The 16,350-nt window shown below is 45.2% G+C and overlaps 1 protein-coding gene across 5 annotated transcripts in view; it reads left to right on the top strand.

Annotated features, from left to right (window-relative positions):
- The window catches only part of LOC100644518 (homeobox protein homothorax), a 500,427-nt gene that overhangs the window by 54,812 nt on the left and 429,265 nt on the right, over positions 1-16,350 (top strand). For all 5 annotated transcript variants that reach the window (XM_048406104.1, XM_048406103.1, XM_048406105.1 and 2 more), the window contains exons 5-6: positions 2,084-2,134; positions 11,907-12,098. In XM_048406104.1, coding sequence (XP_048262061.1) covers positions 2,084-2,134; positions 11,907-12,098 — 243 coding nt within the window. The remainder of the gene's footprint in view (positions 1-2,083; positions 2,135-11,906; positions 12,099-16,350) is intronic.

The following is a 16,350-nucleotide window of genomic DNA, read 5'->3' as shown; positions in this document are numbered from 1 at the left end:
AACAATTCCTTAATTATATCGACTAGTATATAATTTCTCCATACTAATCTCCTTTTCTAAACTCTATATCGTTCCCACAAAACAACATCTATTACCAATCTTCCGCTTTCGGAAGATTCGTATCAAAACGAGCTCTCTCCGATACAATTTCTCCAAACCGCCTTCCTTTCGGCACCTCTTTCAAAAACCTTCACCTACGACTACAAAGACTCTCCTCGAGGTTGACCACTTCCACTCCATTAAAAGCTAATTGCGGATTGTCGGTATCGCGAGAACTCGCATCGGCAGGCACACGTGCGTCCTGTGGATCTCGTTGATCGGTGGCGGTACCGAAAGGGCCGGTAGGAAGAAGGTGGAGACGAAGGTGCGTCGAGAAGGATGGCGAAGAAGAAGGAGGTAAGGTAGCTCTCGAAGCAGTCACTATCTGAGGGAGCACTCATCGCGGTCGCTTCGTTATCGGCCACGCGGAATCATAATGGGCCATAATTGCATAAATATAATGTTAATTAACAATTAAGATTGCCGCTTTGCCTAATTGAATCGCCGCTCCTGCTAGCTGAGCGGAGAAGAGGGAGGACACCCCGTTTCCTCGTTCGATCGGTCGCCAAGTGGTCGGTAAAAGAGGGACAGGCGGGGACGTGGATCCGGAGAGGGCTTCGAGGTGGCTTTAAACGTAACGCCGTATCGGAAAATTATGCCGATGGTCGTAGCTCGAGTATGCACAATGCACACATTCGATACGAAACGCCCTCGGAGAAGCGTGACCGTGTGTCGCTTTAGAAAAACGCGTATTTATATATACATGGCCGATGCCGATTCGAAGAAATAAAGAAGGAAGAGTGGAAGGTTAGTCGGAGAAGAAACTGCCCGCGATGAGCACAGTCCATTCGCGCGGACCTGATAGCGAAGGCACGACGACGATCGGGCAACGTGAGATCGTGCCGAGAGAAAATTACGAGATATCGTTATTTTTAGCAATTATCCAGAGTAAGAGGGAGGAAAAGGAGAAAAAGGAGAAGGGGGAAGAAGTAAGCCGGCCAGTATTAAGGCGTCCAAATATATATATATATATATATATATATATATATATATATATATATATATATATATATGTTACCTTTTATTGATAAGCTGCGACAAGTTCTAAGAGTTAAACACGTATTTAGTTAGTTACGCATAAATATTTAAATATCGTAAATATTTATTAACGGAGAACATGATAAATACATATTTTAGCACATTAAATACAAACAAGACGTGACGAACGAAGCAGATGGAAGACAAAGGCAAAAAGATAAGAGAAAGAATAATAATTGATAAACCTAGTTATTACAAGTAATAACTGTTGACGATGACTCACTAAGTTCAAGACTATTATAGAGTCATGAAAAATATCGATTTCGTCATCGAGTTTGTTGATCGATATACACATTCGGTTAATAGAATTAAATTTATCGAAAGGGATACGGTGCTATTATATAAAAAGAGTAAATAGGAATTAAAAGCTAGATGTGATGCGGATAAAGTAACAGATTTATCGCAAAGTAGGTAGAAAATAAAAGTAATGGGAAAAATTGAATTCGTATTAAATATCAGCAAGTATCTTAATACTTATATACATAGGCTGAAGCAAGAAATCGTGTACGAAGATTTTCTAATGGTCTCTCTTCGCCGTGTTTCTTCTTACTCGAGAGGTCTGCACGTCGTTACATACACGATATCGACATACACGGTCGTTGAACCGGTACCATCTATGCCCGATGCGTATCGATCGCTCGATGGAGCACACGGAATTTCGGGGACGCAATTAGCGGCGTGCAGATGCAATAATAATTAATTCCCGTTAATCCTCGCGGAGTGAATCGACCGATAGTCCGCGGAGCTTTCCATGTACGAGGGAAATAAATGGAATCGCTCGTGATACGCCAGTCTCGAAATCTTTGGTTGTGGATTCTGTGAGATCGTCGAAGCTTCGTATTCCACCTTCCCTTTGGTTCGATCCCCTTTTACTCCTTTGTGTCGATCCGGTGCACAGCCTCTGGCGAACGAATTTTATTCGGTTCCTTTTATTTTCTTGTTTCAGATGGTACAGGCGATCCAGGTCCTCCGGTTTCACCTCCTCGAGCTCGAAAAGGTGAGCACTTTTCAAATTCCACGTTCTCTTCCCATTTCCAAGGCTATATAAAATGTTGCAAAGAATTATGATTTTTTGGCTGATGTAGTTATATTTCTTACAAAATGGTAATATTTTATATAGCTTCATAAATTGGTTAAGATCGATTAAAAAATAATATACTTAGTAATATACCTAGTAGTGTAATAATAGATATAATAATACCGTAACGTATGAAATTTCCTACTTTGTGCTATCAAGTTTCTAAAGCTCTAATTATTTTTACCTTTTTCATAGATCATTTTATTATCGTTTTATCATTCGCGTATGTTTCTAATCCTTTAATTGTTAGATACATTAACAATAGTTGATGGACATTTCTTGAATCAAAACGGTATTCATTCGCGATAAAGAATCGCATAAACACATCGCTCACGTCCACGTTTCTTAATTCTCTAAATTTTATATTACTTATCGTTTGAAAGGAAGTATTTTACTACTACATGTTGAAACTCCTCAGGTTTCAGAATAGAGGAGGATGCCAAAGACAATTCATTTCGAAATCGTATGAAAATATATACTTATAAACTTTATAAAAATATGATTCATCATGTTGTCTTCATACGCTACGGCTTACAATATAAGTGTAACGATGACTAGCATAAACCAAAGGGTATAGTTCCATTAATAACTGAACAAGTAGGTAAAACTGTAGAGTAAGCGCGAGGTTGACGCGTTTAGGTGAACTTTCAAGCGTACTAGCGAACGTCAGCGAGCGGCGTGTTCTCTCGTCCGCTCCAATTGTCGGGGATTACCGGGTGTCGCGGTAGATAAGCCGTTCGTAACGCTTGAAAAACAACTGTTACGGGCGGAGCGCAATTTTCCGTAATTGTAGTGAAAGCTCGGCACCACCCGTCGTCGGTCGTCGGTCGGCTATGGTGCACACCTTGGCGGTTTGCTCGACTCGGGCCGAGTTCCAGCCGTAAGTGGCGTCATTTAGCTGTCCAATGGCCGCTAGACGTACGAACACGGTGCACGCTCCAAGTTGTTTGCATTGGAACGGCCATCTTTCTCCACCGAGATCGTGATTTTTTCCCTTGCCTCTCGTAAACCGGAAACCTGTAAATCGGAGTACATGTCTCGTATTAGATCGCATAAAATGGTACGAACTGTGTTATACCGAGAAGCCGAACATAGAGGACGTGTATTAGCATATTCATTCTTAATACGAAAGGTAGTTAGTAAAATATAAATATAAATATTAATTACTAAGATCGAGTAATTAAATTATTCATCGAGCTTTGCATTAATCAGAACCTCTTTTAGTCATGGTGTTGAAAACGAATGTAGACGAGACAATTTTAAATACGTCAGTTTTAAATCCTGCAATCATACAGAGGAGTATTAAATAATTAAATTAGTTGAAATAATTTATAAATATTATAGACGTATAAAATATCGACGGTCCATAACGAGTGACATAATTAATTTAAACGAAATTCATTCACAAGTCTTCGATAATCCACAACGTCATTGCTTTGTACAGCTAGTACAGGTATTACGACTAAAGATTCTATCGGCAGCAACTTTCGATTTTCCCCGAATTCTAATTAAGACAGGGTCGGAAGATACCGCGGCCGCGATCGGTCCCAGCGGACGTCGAAAAAGTTGCAGGTTGGTTCGTGTCACGGTTCAATCGACGACACGAGAGGAACAGCGGTCGGGATTAATTGAACCGGGCAGCCGGTTAATATTCCGCGTGCGTTCTCGCGTTGTTACTTCGGGACCACGGTAAATAAATATTGCATTAGAAGGCCGGCATGTTTCGGCCCGTTTTTCCCCCGCTAACGATTGATAACCGTTCGACCGGTAAAGCGGGTGTGCGCAACAGAAAAGAGAAAGGGAGAAGGAAAGAGAGTGCAAGTTTTCAGGAGGAGCTGTTTGCGTGGCCGCAGAATACCGGGGCGGGCCCCGTTTGGCCCGGCTACGCCGTTTTTGCGCCGATATTTTATCATACGAAATAGCGGACATCCATCGCATTTCCATCGAAATGGCAGCTGACGTGGCGGCAGCCATTGGCCAAGGGAGACCAGGCCGTCTCGATGCGCCCCTCGTGTGTGTTGCTCCCTCTCGACAGGCCCGCCTGGATCGACTGGTCGATCCTGCAATTTTATACCAATTTTCCTCATTTGCCGCGATTACATTATTATAAAGGCCGGGGCTACCTACCGGCGAATCCATGCTGGCCTGGCGTACACGCGGGCCAACCCTTCTTCCTCTCTTTCTTCTTTAAGCATCCTGAGTAGGTACTTTCTCTTATGCACGTCGATTACTCGTGCAAAGAAATTCTGATGGTCGTACTTGGTCCGTTACATGCAAAATCGTAATCACTATCGTCATTCTTTTATTTAAAAAGTCTTGGCAAAAAAGATGATAGGAAATATGCGTTAAAAAGATTGGAAATATAGCCAACTGGACGATAGGCGAAATTAAAACTAAAAGAAATAAATATGTATATTCGTCGTCTACCACTGATACTATACGATTTGTAACATAAACGTTCAGTTCCTGTTGCGCTCTATTCGCTCAAACATAAATCACTTTCGCATCTTCCCACTGTATTAACAAGACGACTTGAAAACTGGAATCTAGAAATTGGAAGAACTGTAACATTTCTCTAGTTTCATCAATTTTTCTACATAGAAAGAATTACACGTACATTCCCACGAAAGATATCAATCGATTCTTCTACTGGAACGTCGAAAGTACAGATCGGAGTTGCAAGAAATCGGCGTACAGTCGTCCTCCTATGGAAGACCGCTAAGAGATAAGAAACCGTCTCACCAGGATCAAGACGCCAAACCGATATTCGATCGTAGCTTTTTCCTCCCACAAGTCCAGGCTCCTACGATTCCAATACGCCAACCGGTGGATTTATTTCAGCGAGATCGTCGGTCGCGATATCGGGGCGGGTCTCGAAAAGCCGCGACAAAACCTGACCGCAATTTGGCACGGTGTGCGCCGCACTGGCATCGACGGTAATGAAGATTGAAACGTTCTTGGTCCCCGGAGTCCTCCGGGGACGAGCAGAGCCGGGACATGGAGGACGCGGAGCGAGCGAGCAAAGCGGAATGCAGCGAACGCGCGATCAAGAAGATTCCATAAATATCTGGAGCTCCGAGCAACGAACGACAGACAGAGGACGAGAAAGTGATAGATGAAGAGAGAAACGAGACGAGAGAGGAAGAGGTGTATCGAGAGGGACGAAGATGTTTGACCAATAGGGAGAAGCATGGTAGCCCGCGGTGCTGCGCTTCGTGCATTTAACATTTTCGAGCCAATCGCGTATTAGCATAATTACGTTTTGCAGGGGCCCGATGCGTGGAAGGAAGGTTTCTTCTTCTTTATTGCTCTTTCTCTCGTTTCGTTCAACTTTCTTGTTCGCTCTATACAACCTCTCTGCCTCCCTCCATCGCGAGTCGGCCTCTCTTTCCACATCGATCTTTCCTTGAGTTGCAGCCTAGTTCGTCGTCTTCGTTCAGCTACCACGTTTTCCTCCGTTCGTCTTCGTCGTTCGTTCTTCTCCCTTGGACCTGTACACTCGTGGCACACACCACCGTATATACACGCTATCACCGGTTAGAGAGCGGTAAATTTCTTATGGGATATTATGGCGCACCGTGCATACCAACCGGGATTCATACCGGCGCAACACGCGGGCACAACCCTCTCCTCCAGCTGTCCTACCTTAGAAACTGGTTCTAAGTTATACCTAGTCCTGTAGGGACATCCGCGTGCCTCCTTTCCCCGTTGTTCGGGTTATGTGTTTTCGTGGACATCTCGACGGCCAGGACATCCGGGTTGCTCCGCAGGCTGTTACCCTCTGTCTCCATTTCAGCACCTTTTCGATCGTAAAGAATAGCGTAGCCGTGGCTATTAAAAAGGATTCACCTATCTGGATTTTAATTGTTTATTTGGAAATTAATAGAGTCGGTTGTAAAATTAAAATTAGGGCGAAAAACTGTGAAAATTGAAAATAACTTTTTAAAAGCGCAGACTATAAATATTCAGTCTTCTTTAACATGGACTGCAAGGTTTTGACTACAAAAAGAGAGATTAAATAATAATATCTATGATATATCTGTTCCACAACACGATCCCTGATATGAAATGCGTCTCCATTAGCGAATGTGTTGGCGAACACTGTTCGCGAATTAAACATTTGAAAACCCGAATGACTCTCCACTCCTTCCGTTCGCCAGGACCAAGACGTCATCGATAGCTGAATGGAACGCATAGTACGAGTCGTTCGTAGGGGTACACCCGGTATATAGGTATCGTGCGTGCCGTAAGGGGTGGTCAGGTTGTGAATCGGGGCACGGTAGAGGAACCGAGACAGACACCCCGAAACCTTCATTACCTTCGGCTTCAAAGGAACCCATTGTGCCGTAAATGGGGTTCGCTCTGCGCTCCTCTTTCCTTCTTTCTTTCTTTTTTTCCTCCTCTTCTTTCTTTCTTTCCCTCCTTTCCTCGCTGTGTTCCTACGCGTACCCCAGATCCGTTCCATTCTTCGAGCCGTTTGCCTTTCCGAGAGGCCGTCGACAGAAAGGGATGAGGTAGGAGAGAGAGTACAAAGAGGGAGAGACACTTGCTCGTTCGTTCCTTCGTTTACGTAAATTCTCGAGTAATTTCGGGGATCGAATGAAAGGAGGAACGAGGGGGAGCCTGGGGTACGCGAAGTTCTTGGGGGCGGAGAGGGCACGTCGCGATGGTATAATGTCGCCTCGTGCGGAACCTCCCCTCGCACGATGCAAGAGGAGGAGAAAGGAGGCAGAGAAAGGAAGAAGGGACAACGGGCCGTTTAAGAAGTCTTTGAATCGAGAACTCGTTTCGAGTGGAGGGTCCGCTGCTCTCCGTTCGTCGGCGACACGCTTCTTCTCGCTGTCGCTGTCCCTTTTCACCCGGAACATCGACGATCACCGCGGACTGGTTGAACTCTCTGAAACAGAAACTCGCGGGGATCTATCTGGGCGTGAACACCCGTAAGCAAGGGAATTTTCTTCTTTCCTTTGATAATCTAACAAATGCAATTTTAGTTCTTAGAAGCATTACTTAGTCGATCGTAATATAATTTTGAAAATATCACGTGGGTTTATGGAATAGCGCGGCTCGACATTCCATGCTTCTTTCTGTTTATTTGCTGTTTATATGCTTGGACGTATGTACGTGTTAAGATCTTTATTTTTATGTATTTATGTAACGATAACAAGGAAGATAGAATGTTGACGGGAAAGTCTCTAACGCGCAATAGGGACGAAATCCGGCGGTTTGGCCGACTGGCGAGCCATCGAATCGACATCCCTATCCTCTCGCAACTTGTTAAATCGGCCATAAAATGGGAATAATCTCGAGTTACAGGCGACGTTGTCGTTGTAGCTGGTATCGTGCTCGGTCATCGCGAACCAGCCTCGATTTTTCGTCTCCTTCTGTGGCGTTTCTTCTACACGCGCAGAGGAGAGCCACCTTCCGGTAATGGCGTTGCCTCCGGTGTCGCATGTACCTTACGGAGGAACACGAGAAGCGTTCGCGGGGACGCGATGAAAGCGATACCCCTCGCTGTTTGCAAGTGTATACGCTCTCTCTTTTTATTCCTATTCGTGGCTTTTATTTCGGCCTCGGAGTGGCACGTGAAAGTTTACGCCCGCGGTTCATCGCAGAAATTAAATACCACCGCGCTTCGCCGGATAATTCCATCGATAGGACGAAGAGGGGAAGAGCTTTCACCTTCTTCGATGGAACCAGAAAGTTGACGAGGAGAGAAGGAAATGGCGATCCTTTGAGACACTCGATATTTTCCGTGCCGTGTTCTTCTACCACCGCGAACCGTTCGCCGTATCAGAAAATCCGAGAAGCTAGTACCCGCTTGGATGAATTAGATACCAAAGAAGTGCTGCGCTTCCTAGCATATCCTTGGCTTTAGGACAGGGGGATACTGTGTCAACCATGCGGCAGTGCGAGCGATGAAATGATATGATATTGTAAGTGGAACGGCAGAAGAATCGTCCGAAGCCTTAAATTTGAATATTTATCATTATGTCATGGTAGTTCTCGAATCTTCTAGTTAAATTTGAACATTTTTTTAAAGGGGGTTTCTATTTGTTTTTTTTTCTTTACATACATCTTTGTTCATTAACGTCGAAACACTTGCTGGTCTTGTATAAAACACGATATTGGATGCAGTCTATCACAGATACGATTGAATCTTGTACCTGCGCAAAATACGGTTCCGAAATGTACTGTAGCGGTATATGAGTCATAGGATGATTCGATTCGAGGATGACTCATGTTGTTGTTTTGCCTCGGAGTATTAACACCATTATGATAATACGAAATGTAATAATAAACAAACTCCGGACAAGACAATATGGCCGCTACACGCAACCGTCAACCGAATTCGAATTTATACTTTCCGGTACTCCCTTCACTAATATAAATAAACGAACACGATCGTTAAGACAATCAGAGTTAGTATCGAGCAATCTTATAGCGATTAACGCTTTGAGTGCTGTGGGCGCATATAGGTGTCTGGCGAAAGCTATCGGTGTGGACTAAGGACATATATATGCGCTTTCTGTAAGTGCCCGGCATGGGCTAAGGACGCATGTATGGGTTTTTCAATTTTTCCGAACACCTACGCAGAAGTAATACTATTACGTTTGTGTGAAATAAATATAAATGCATTCCTTACGGCAGTAAACAAATGCCAATAGTGGCTCGTTATTGTTGAAGTGGTCACCACTTGTAAGAAAACTCTACATCTGGTTTTTTTAGTTTCCTCAAGCACTGAATTTTTCACACACAAATAAATTATTAACTTGTGTTATATTTACTAAATTTAGTTTTCTAGTTTATTGTTTTCTAGTTTATTACCCAAATTCTAGTTAACTGTAAATTTCAATGTTTATAATAAATAATTAAGAATAACTAAAAAATAACGCTCTTGAATCATTTAATCTCGTGCAAAAGAATTACTATAACTTATTACGATTTGCGCTTTGAATAGTCAATCAACAGAGTTCAGTCTAACGAAAAAGTATTCCGTCCACAGCAATCGTCAGCGCTAGATGCGCGCCGTCCGTACGGACGGCATAGGCCGCGAGTATCCAGCACTCAAAGGGTTAATATCGAGCGAACGTACTGATTACCGTGTATAATACTGGGCGAACGACGACTAACTCTGCACTACAAATAATTTTAAATACATTGGCTATACTAAGCATTAACCTGTCTCGCCACTACATAACTCCACGTACAATCATACATCACAGTGCGATGAAAATTGGCAGAAACCGTTTGCTAGAGAAGTAGAGAAATAATAAATTAACAATTATATGTTGTCCTCACAATCTCCGATGTAAAATTCATTGAAGAAATTTGCGTGAAATTAAATGGAGAACTCGTAGAACGTATGAATTATCTGAGATAGCAATCTTTAATGATTTTAACAATTTCTCGTAAGTAATCTAGTATTCATGAGTGGGGATGTAAATTTCTCGACATATCACCTATTATACATGTAATAGATATTTAAAAAAAACCGCAGACAGATCACCAGGCCCTTTTGCTCGTGACAAGAAATCGGAGCAGAAAATGGTCACGCCGTTTCTAATAAAAGTCGAGAGCGGTCAATGTCGTAGAGGACCCGTTGGATCCTGTGTCAGCGCCGGTTGGACCGATCGTCTGCGGTATAGGGTGACGCGATTCAGAGGGCCGATAGATGGCAAAAATTCGTGTCCGCGATGCATCGTATCATGTTCTAGATCATGAGCCGAATACTGGAGAGGTTTTTGGTGAACGCGGAGCACGGTATCAACTTCGAGCATCCACTCACGCGAGCCGATACAAACTATCCGCGGCACGGTCCCTTTTGGGCCGGAAGTTAGAGCGGTTAAAAGCGATTATAGAGACGGGAGATTCGAGTTTCACGCGATGCCAAGTTCGAAAAACGATTTTTGCTCAGTGATGGGGCTGGGGTGTGTTCCGAGCTCGTGTACGAGCGGTAAAAAATGGCTCGATAACCGTGTTTCTGTGCTCGCCACGTATACAGAGAAAGGCGTACGGTGTAGGTGAACGCTTCTCAGCGTTCAGGCCGTGGCTCCTTTCGGCGATCCGTCCTGGGGAGGAGAGAAAGAGAGAAAAAGAGAGAAGGAAAGACGGAACCCCGTTTCTTTTCTTCGGTGAGCATTGTCGGCCGGTTCGACTCGACTCCCGGCGGATCAAATTCTAACCAGTCCGGCATTATAGCTGCTGTCCTTCGAGCTCTCTCTCCACCGCCCCCTCTCGCCGCCCTTTTGGTCCCGCGTTAAAGAGAGTCTAGTCATCTCGAGGAGGCATTGTGTTACCGTGCTCCGTGGCATAGTTGGTACTTGGAAGAAAATTCTGGAGAACCTCGTGCGCACCACCATGAGAACCACGATCTCGCTGACCCAGTGTATATACATATAGCCAACGCGGCCGTCTTTGTCGATCTTCGATGTTCTTCGTGAAGAAGCATTACGGAATGAAGGAAAAAAGGGGAAAATAATCTCGGAGCAAGAAGTATAAAATACCGTACTATGTAACGTACTAAACATGACAACGTACGGTATGGTACGATCTATGAAAAGAGGATCGACTGCGGATCGGTTTCGCATCCGATCAATACGCATACGTTTAACGCATGATAAACGCGTGCATTGTCTACGGTGGTCGGTGTCGACCACGGCCTTCCACCATTGGACGGTGCCGCCTACGGCAAAGATGGCCGTCTTCTCTATTACATATAAATGCCTAATAAGAAGAACGTCGTATAAGTATCTACTAGGTGGATAGGTTGCCGAGAGGCAGCCAGGCAGAGCCTGTTGGAGAAGTCCGTCGAGAAGGGAAGAGAAGAGAAGAGAAGAGGAGAAAAGAGAGAGGCCAGGAAGAAAGCGCGTGTACGCGCTTGCAACGAGAGAAGACACGCCGCCTCGTAATGCGCCTGGCTTCTCTCCGTTTCTCCTCCCTGTCGATTTACATATAACAAGATAAGCGTTTTTATTTGCTTTTGCTTATATAATACATTTTTTCTAAACCGAATCGAGCGACCAGGCAGAGACGAAGTCGGTCCAAGGACCGGGGGGCAGGGAAAGGGGAACGGGAGGAGGATGAACCGTGAGGAGGACGCTGGAGGACCGGGTATCCTATAGGCCTGTCAGACCTCATTTGCATACATAACATTCTGGTCGACTGGACACCGGTCAGACCTCCTCGCTCCCTCTCGCTTCGACTCGCTATCGACGATACAACGGGTCTCGTTGCTCGCTGCCGAACCGCTTCCACTCGAGATGCAACGAGCTCTTCGCCGGCCTCCTCCATCTTTGTGTATCGATACCAGCGTTCGTATCGGCCTCGCCATCCCGCGCGCGCCCCTTTTGGAACCGTGGCTTCGATGGTGAAAATACCGGGTGAACGTTTTACCCGAAGCCCATAGGATCCTGGGTTCATTCCGATTCGACCAAACGAAATCGTTGCCAATTTAGCCGATGTTTATAGCGGTTATAAGAATATTGAAATTAACCGAAGAGACGAGAGAAAGAGAGAGAGAGAGAGATAGAGAAAGTGAAAGTCGGTTTAAATAACTCGTCTCGACGGTGCCTAGAATAGGTCAAGACTCGTTTGTACCATTTCGAATACTTATATTACGTGACGTTCAAACGTCCATCAAAGATGTCCAATGTTTAATTCAATTCGTTATTTCTTTATGCAATCGTAGGTCCATGAACTATGCGACAATTTCTGCCACCGGTACATCAGCTGCTTAAAAGGAAAGATGCCGATCGACCTAGTGATCGACGACAGGGAGAGCTCGAAACCACCGGAGATCGGGAACGGTCTGGACGGTGGCGGACCAAGGAGCACCGCTGACAGCACCAGCCACACAGACGGAGCCAGTACGCCGGACGTCGTGAGTACCTCACCATCGTCAACGTCTTATTATCCGCACGACGCGATCACCCCCCACCATCACCACCACCACCATCACCACCACCACCACCAGAGCCAGAATAATAATAACAATAATAATAATCACGCCGGTATCGGCAGTACCGCCACTACCACCCCCTTGCAACTGAGCCAAAACCAAAGCCAAAACCACCACCCTGCGCCGCAGTCGAACACCACCACTACTACTGCTATTACCCCAAGTAGCGCCGCCACAACTCCCAACTCCCTAAAGCGTACGCACCAACAGATGATGATGGCAGCCGCGGCGGCATCCGCGATGGCCACCTCGCCGCACGCAGCCGCATCCGCGCCCCCTGCGCACGCGCACGCCGCCCTCGCCGCCTACCACAGCATCAGCTCGGCCGTTTATCCGTGCTCGTAATAGACGACGCGACTTCCGTGTCGATACCGCGAGACCTTTTCTCTTTCTATCCCTCTGTATTACCCTCTTCTATTAAGTCTTTTTCCAATTCTATTATCATTGCGCGTTATTCTGTTTCAACTTCTACTACTATTACTACTTCTTTTTTTTCTTCTTCATCTTCTCCTTTTTCTTCTTCTTCTTACAATCCTTTATCCAATTTATACGCTGTCTGACTATTCTTCGTCATCTAGACGTTTCGGTCATTCGTACTCCCCTCTGGTGACAATCTTTCTTCGAGATCTACTTCCTCTTTGTCAGCTGTGAAAACTAAAGGAATTCGAACGTTCTCCGATCTTTCTATCTTGCGATCAGCCTCGTGGTTATATCCTATCGCGTCTTCGTCGTTTGAAACGAGATATTTGATGAGATCGCTGGTGACCCATGCGTCAGGATGGTTCGATCGCGACTGACCGTAGCAGGAACCACCGCGGACGCGCACGGCGCCCTCTTGATTCGTTCTCGTGGCTCGAGGTCACGTGTATACACGTCTGGGCAGAAGTGCCATCCGAATGAACCACACGAACCGCTCGAAGAAAGATGTGTACCTAGACACGTTCTGCTCGTAACACTTTCTCTTTCTTCTTCTTTTTTTTCTTCTTCCACTTCTTGTTCTTCTTCTTCGACTTTCCTCTTGTACTTCGTTTCTTCGACCAAATCTTACGAACCAAGTTTCGACGATGAAAAAAATCGAGGGTTGCAGGGGTGTCACGTACGGGTCGTTAGGTTACGGTAACGCACACGATAGGTCGCGAATTGTTGGACTGGCGCTACTTGTCGGAATTTCCAGTACATTGCTAGCGAGTGTCTCGTACTGCTCCGAGCAAAGGACGAGTGTTATTCTGTTTGGCACTTGGCTGGCTTTTGAGTTCATTCACGTTCCGTTTTTTTTTTCTCTCTTTTACTTCCGTTCTCTTCCACTCTGTCACTACCTTTCTGTCTTTCTCTCTGTTAAACGTTGCTCAATCCGCAGAGAAAAACCGTTCAGTTCACATCGTATGTACATAATTTTATACACGGTCTCAAAACATTCTCGGAATTCTTCCTTCGAGGGCCTCCTCGCGTTAATTCAGGTCGCTAAATGAAACCACTGGATCTCAAAGATCCCACTCTACCTCCTTCGTCTAGAAGCTACAGACGGTGCAATGAAATTTATCGCAGGAATTTCTCCGCAAATGGTTCTATACGGAAATACCATGTGTCAGCCAAAGTTCGGGCAAGTTCGCTCTTACGGTCGATTACGTAAGATCGCGGCGTGCTAAGCGAGGAAGAACGCTTCTAAATTCGTCCCAAGTCAGAGACACCAGCCGTCCGATGACATCGATTTTCGGCTAGTGTTCCGCTTTCAAAACACGTCCGGAGATGTCCTCGCCCCTCCGAGACCGTCGTTTCGAGGTCCAACCAGTCACGATGAGCTATTATAGCCGAACGGGACCTTATGCAATCGATTCTACGTTTCGAACCTGTTGTTCTCAGGCGCTTATGCTTCTTCTTCTTCTTCATCATCTTCTTCTTCTTCTTCTTCTTCCTTCCTTGGTTTCGGTCTTGAGCGTCGTCGTGATAGCACGTGGTTCACGCGCCACGTGCTCTGCCGAAGAAACAACTGACGCGTCCACTCTTTCTCTTTTTGTCTTTCTCTACTCCCCTTTTTCCTTCTGTTCTCCAAAACCGAAAGGTCTGTCGCGGTGCGGCACAGTGCACGGAATTTCGTGAACAAACACGGGCATTATAGTGAAGAAACGGCCGTGTACGGCGACTCGGTGTGCTAGAGAAGGTCGTTAGGCGAGGATCAGGCATTCGAGGGGCACGCGAACGAGAGCGATAGTCGTTTAGGTAGGTCGTTTCTTAGGTTTCGCGCGATTCGTTGCCACCTATAGCGTTTCTTTTAGTCACCCGAACTAATAATATTTACGATAGTTAACTTGCAACTTTTTACACTTTCGATATAGAAGATACTATTTTAATTCGTTTCTCTTATTTTAGGACATAATTCGATTTGAACATCGATATATTGAATTTATTTTAAACGATGGACGATATCTCTCGTTCTTTGAACGCGATGAACGAGAGCAGCAGATCGCGCGTGTCTGTCGAAACCGGGAAACCCTAAATCGTTCTTCTTGCTCTAGTTTTGTCTTCTTTCGTTTGTCCCCCTCGATTGTTCCCCGTTCGGATACTTCAGAGTCGGGGAAACGCGCTCAGCGTCGCGGATCGCGCGATCGATAGTATCGCGAGCGGTAGGCGTGTTTATGACAGGCGTTATATCGTCTACGCGGCGTCTGCTTTCTGAATGGTCCTGGCTCGTGGGCATGTGGAAGGTCGCGCGTGTCGTGGACCATAGTATCGTGTTTGGGTAGAGGAAAAAAAGAAAACGAGCGAGAAAAGAAGAAAATAGATCAGAAACGAGCGCGAAAGAGAGGAGAATATGAAAGAGAGGACGAGTAAAAACTACGAGACGGTCGTTCGTGGACATCGCGTCGGGGCGTGAGCGATGCGAATTCATTGCTGAACCGAACTATTAATCGTGATCAGAATATACGTAATAGGATGTAAGGCTTATAACGCGTAACAAAATGAATTTTGTGTCTATTTTTAAACGGGAAAACTTGTTCAAGTTATTTCTAATTTAAGAATGGAGTACATGTGCAACGGAGAGTGGAAACGATAAAAGTGCGAATGAGAGCGAGTGCGAGAGAAAAAGGTGAGAATGAATGATAGGAACGCTCGTAGAAAGAGTCGTTCAGCGGTGGTAGACGTAAAATAGTTTTTAACTTATTAGTAGCTTTCGATTAGTGGTTACCGGGCGGAACAAGCGCAACTGACGTTGATCTGATTGAAAAAAGGACACGAAGGGACAGCGTTATTAATTGTACAGCGATAGAACGGTCTCGACGATTTCACCCTGCTTAAAGTACATCGATAGATCTTCTGCAAGCATATTCCTATATCTCTGAACACTAAATGGATACGAAACTCGATCATTTCAAATTATAAATTTAAGAATGTGGTAGTCTAGGAATCTATCAAGGGTATATTAAGCAGGGTTTCTCGTGACGATCTACGAAAAAATCGAGACTCGATCTCGAAGGTGCACGCGATCGAAAGAGAGCAAAAACGAAGACACCCACGGTGAAGCGCGTGAGAAACAGCGACGAGAGCAGAGAACTGAGCGAGATACCCAGAAGTCGTACGCGATCGAACTATCATCACCAGAACACTAGGTCTCGGTACTCGTAACTAGGGAGTTGTGTGAGGTACAAGTCCTGGCCGGCAGGGCGCGCGAGGTCCACCCCCAATCCCCGTACTTAATAACCCTTGATTTGTGCTGCAGTAAAAATAAAATAAAAAAGAGAAATAATAATAAAGAACAATAAAAAAAAAGCAAAAAAAAAAAACGATGAAACTTTCTGCATATACACTGATAGGAAGGGGTATAGAGAGAAGCAAGAGGCAGAAGGAGCCGAACGAGCCCCTCAGCTGGTGCCCGTCGTAGAAAACGAGCCTCGAGAGCTCCTTGACCCTGGAAATTAGCATTTTCTACACGCGAACCGATACACATGCGATTCGCTGACACTCACTTATACGAATACGTACATACACACATCTATAGACTAATACACAGAACACGATCGTTATGAATCACAGGAGCACACGAGAGACTTATACAAGCGGACACACGCGAACATTTGAACCAAATCGTCTCGCGGGTGTACGCTGCCAGGTACATGATCTACCGGTATACGCGACGATACACATTTACTGTCAGAGGGAAATATATACACAATTACCA

The sequence above is a fragment of the Bombus terrestris genome, chromosome 5 (assembly GCF_910591885.1).
Source record: "Bombus terrestris chromosome 5, iyBomTerr1.2, whole genome shotgun sequence".
NCBI classification, from domain to species: domain Eukaryota; kingdom Metazoa; phylum Arthropoda; class Insecta; order Hymenoptera; family Apidae; genus Bombus; species Bombus terrestris.
The sequence above is the reverse complement of the archived record's forward strand: the minus strand, read 5'-3'. Positions and strand labels throughout refer to the sequence as shown.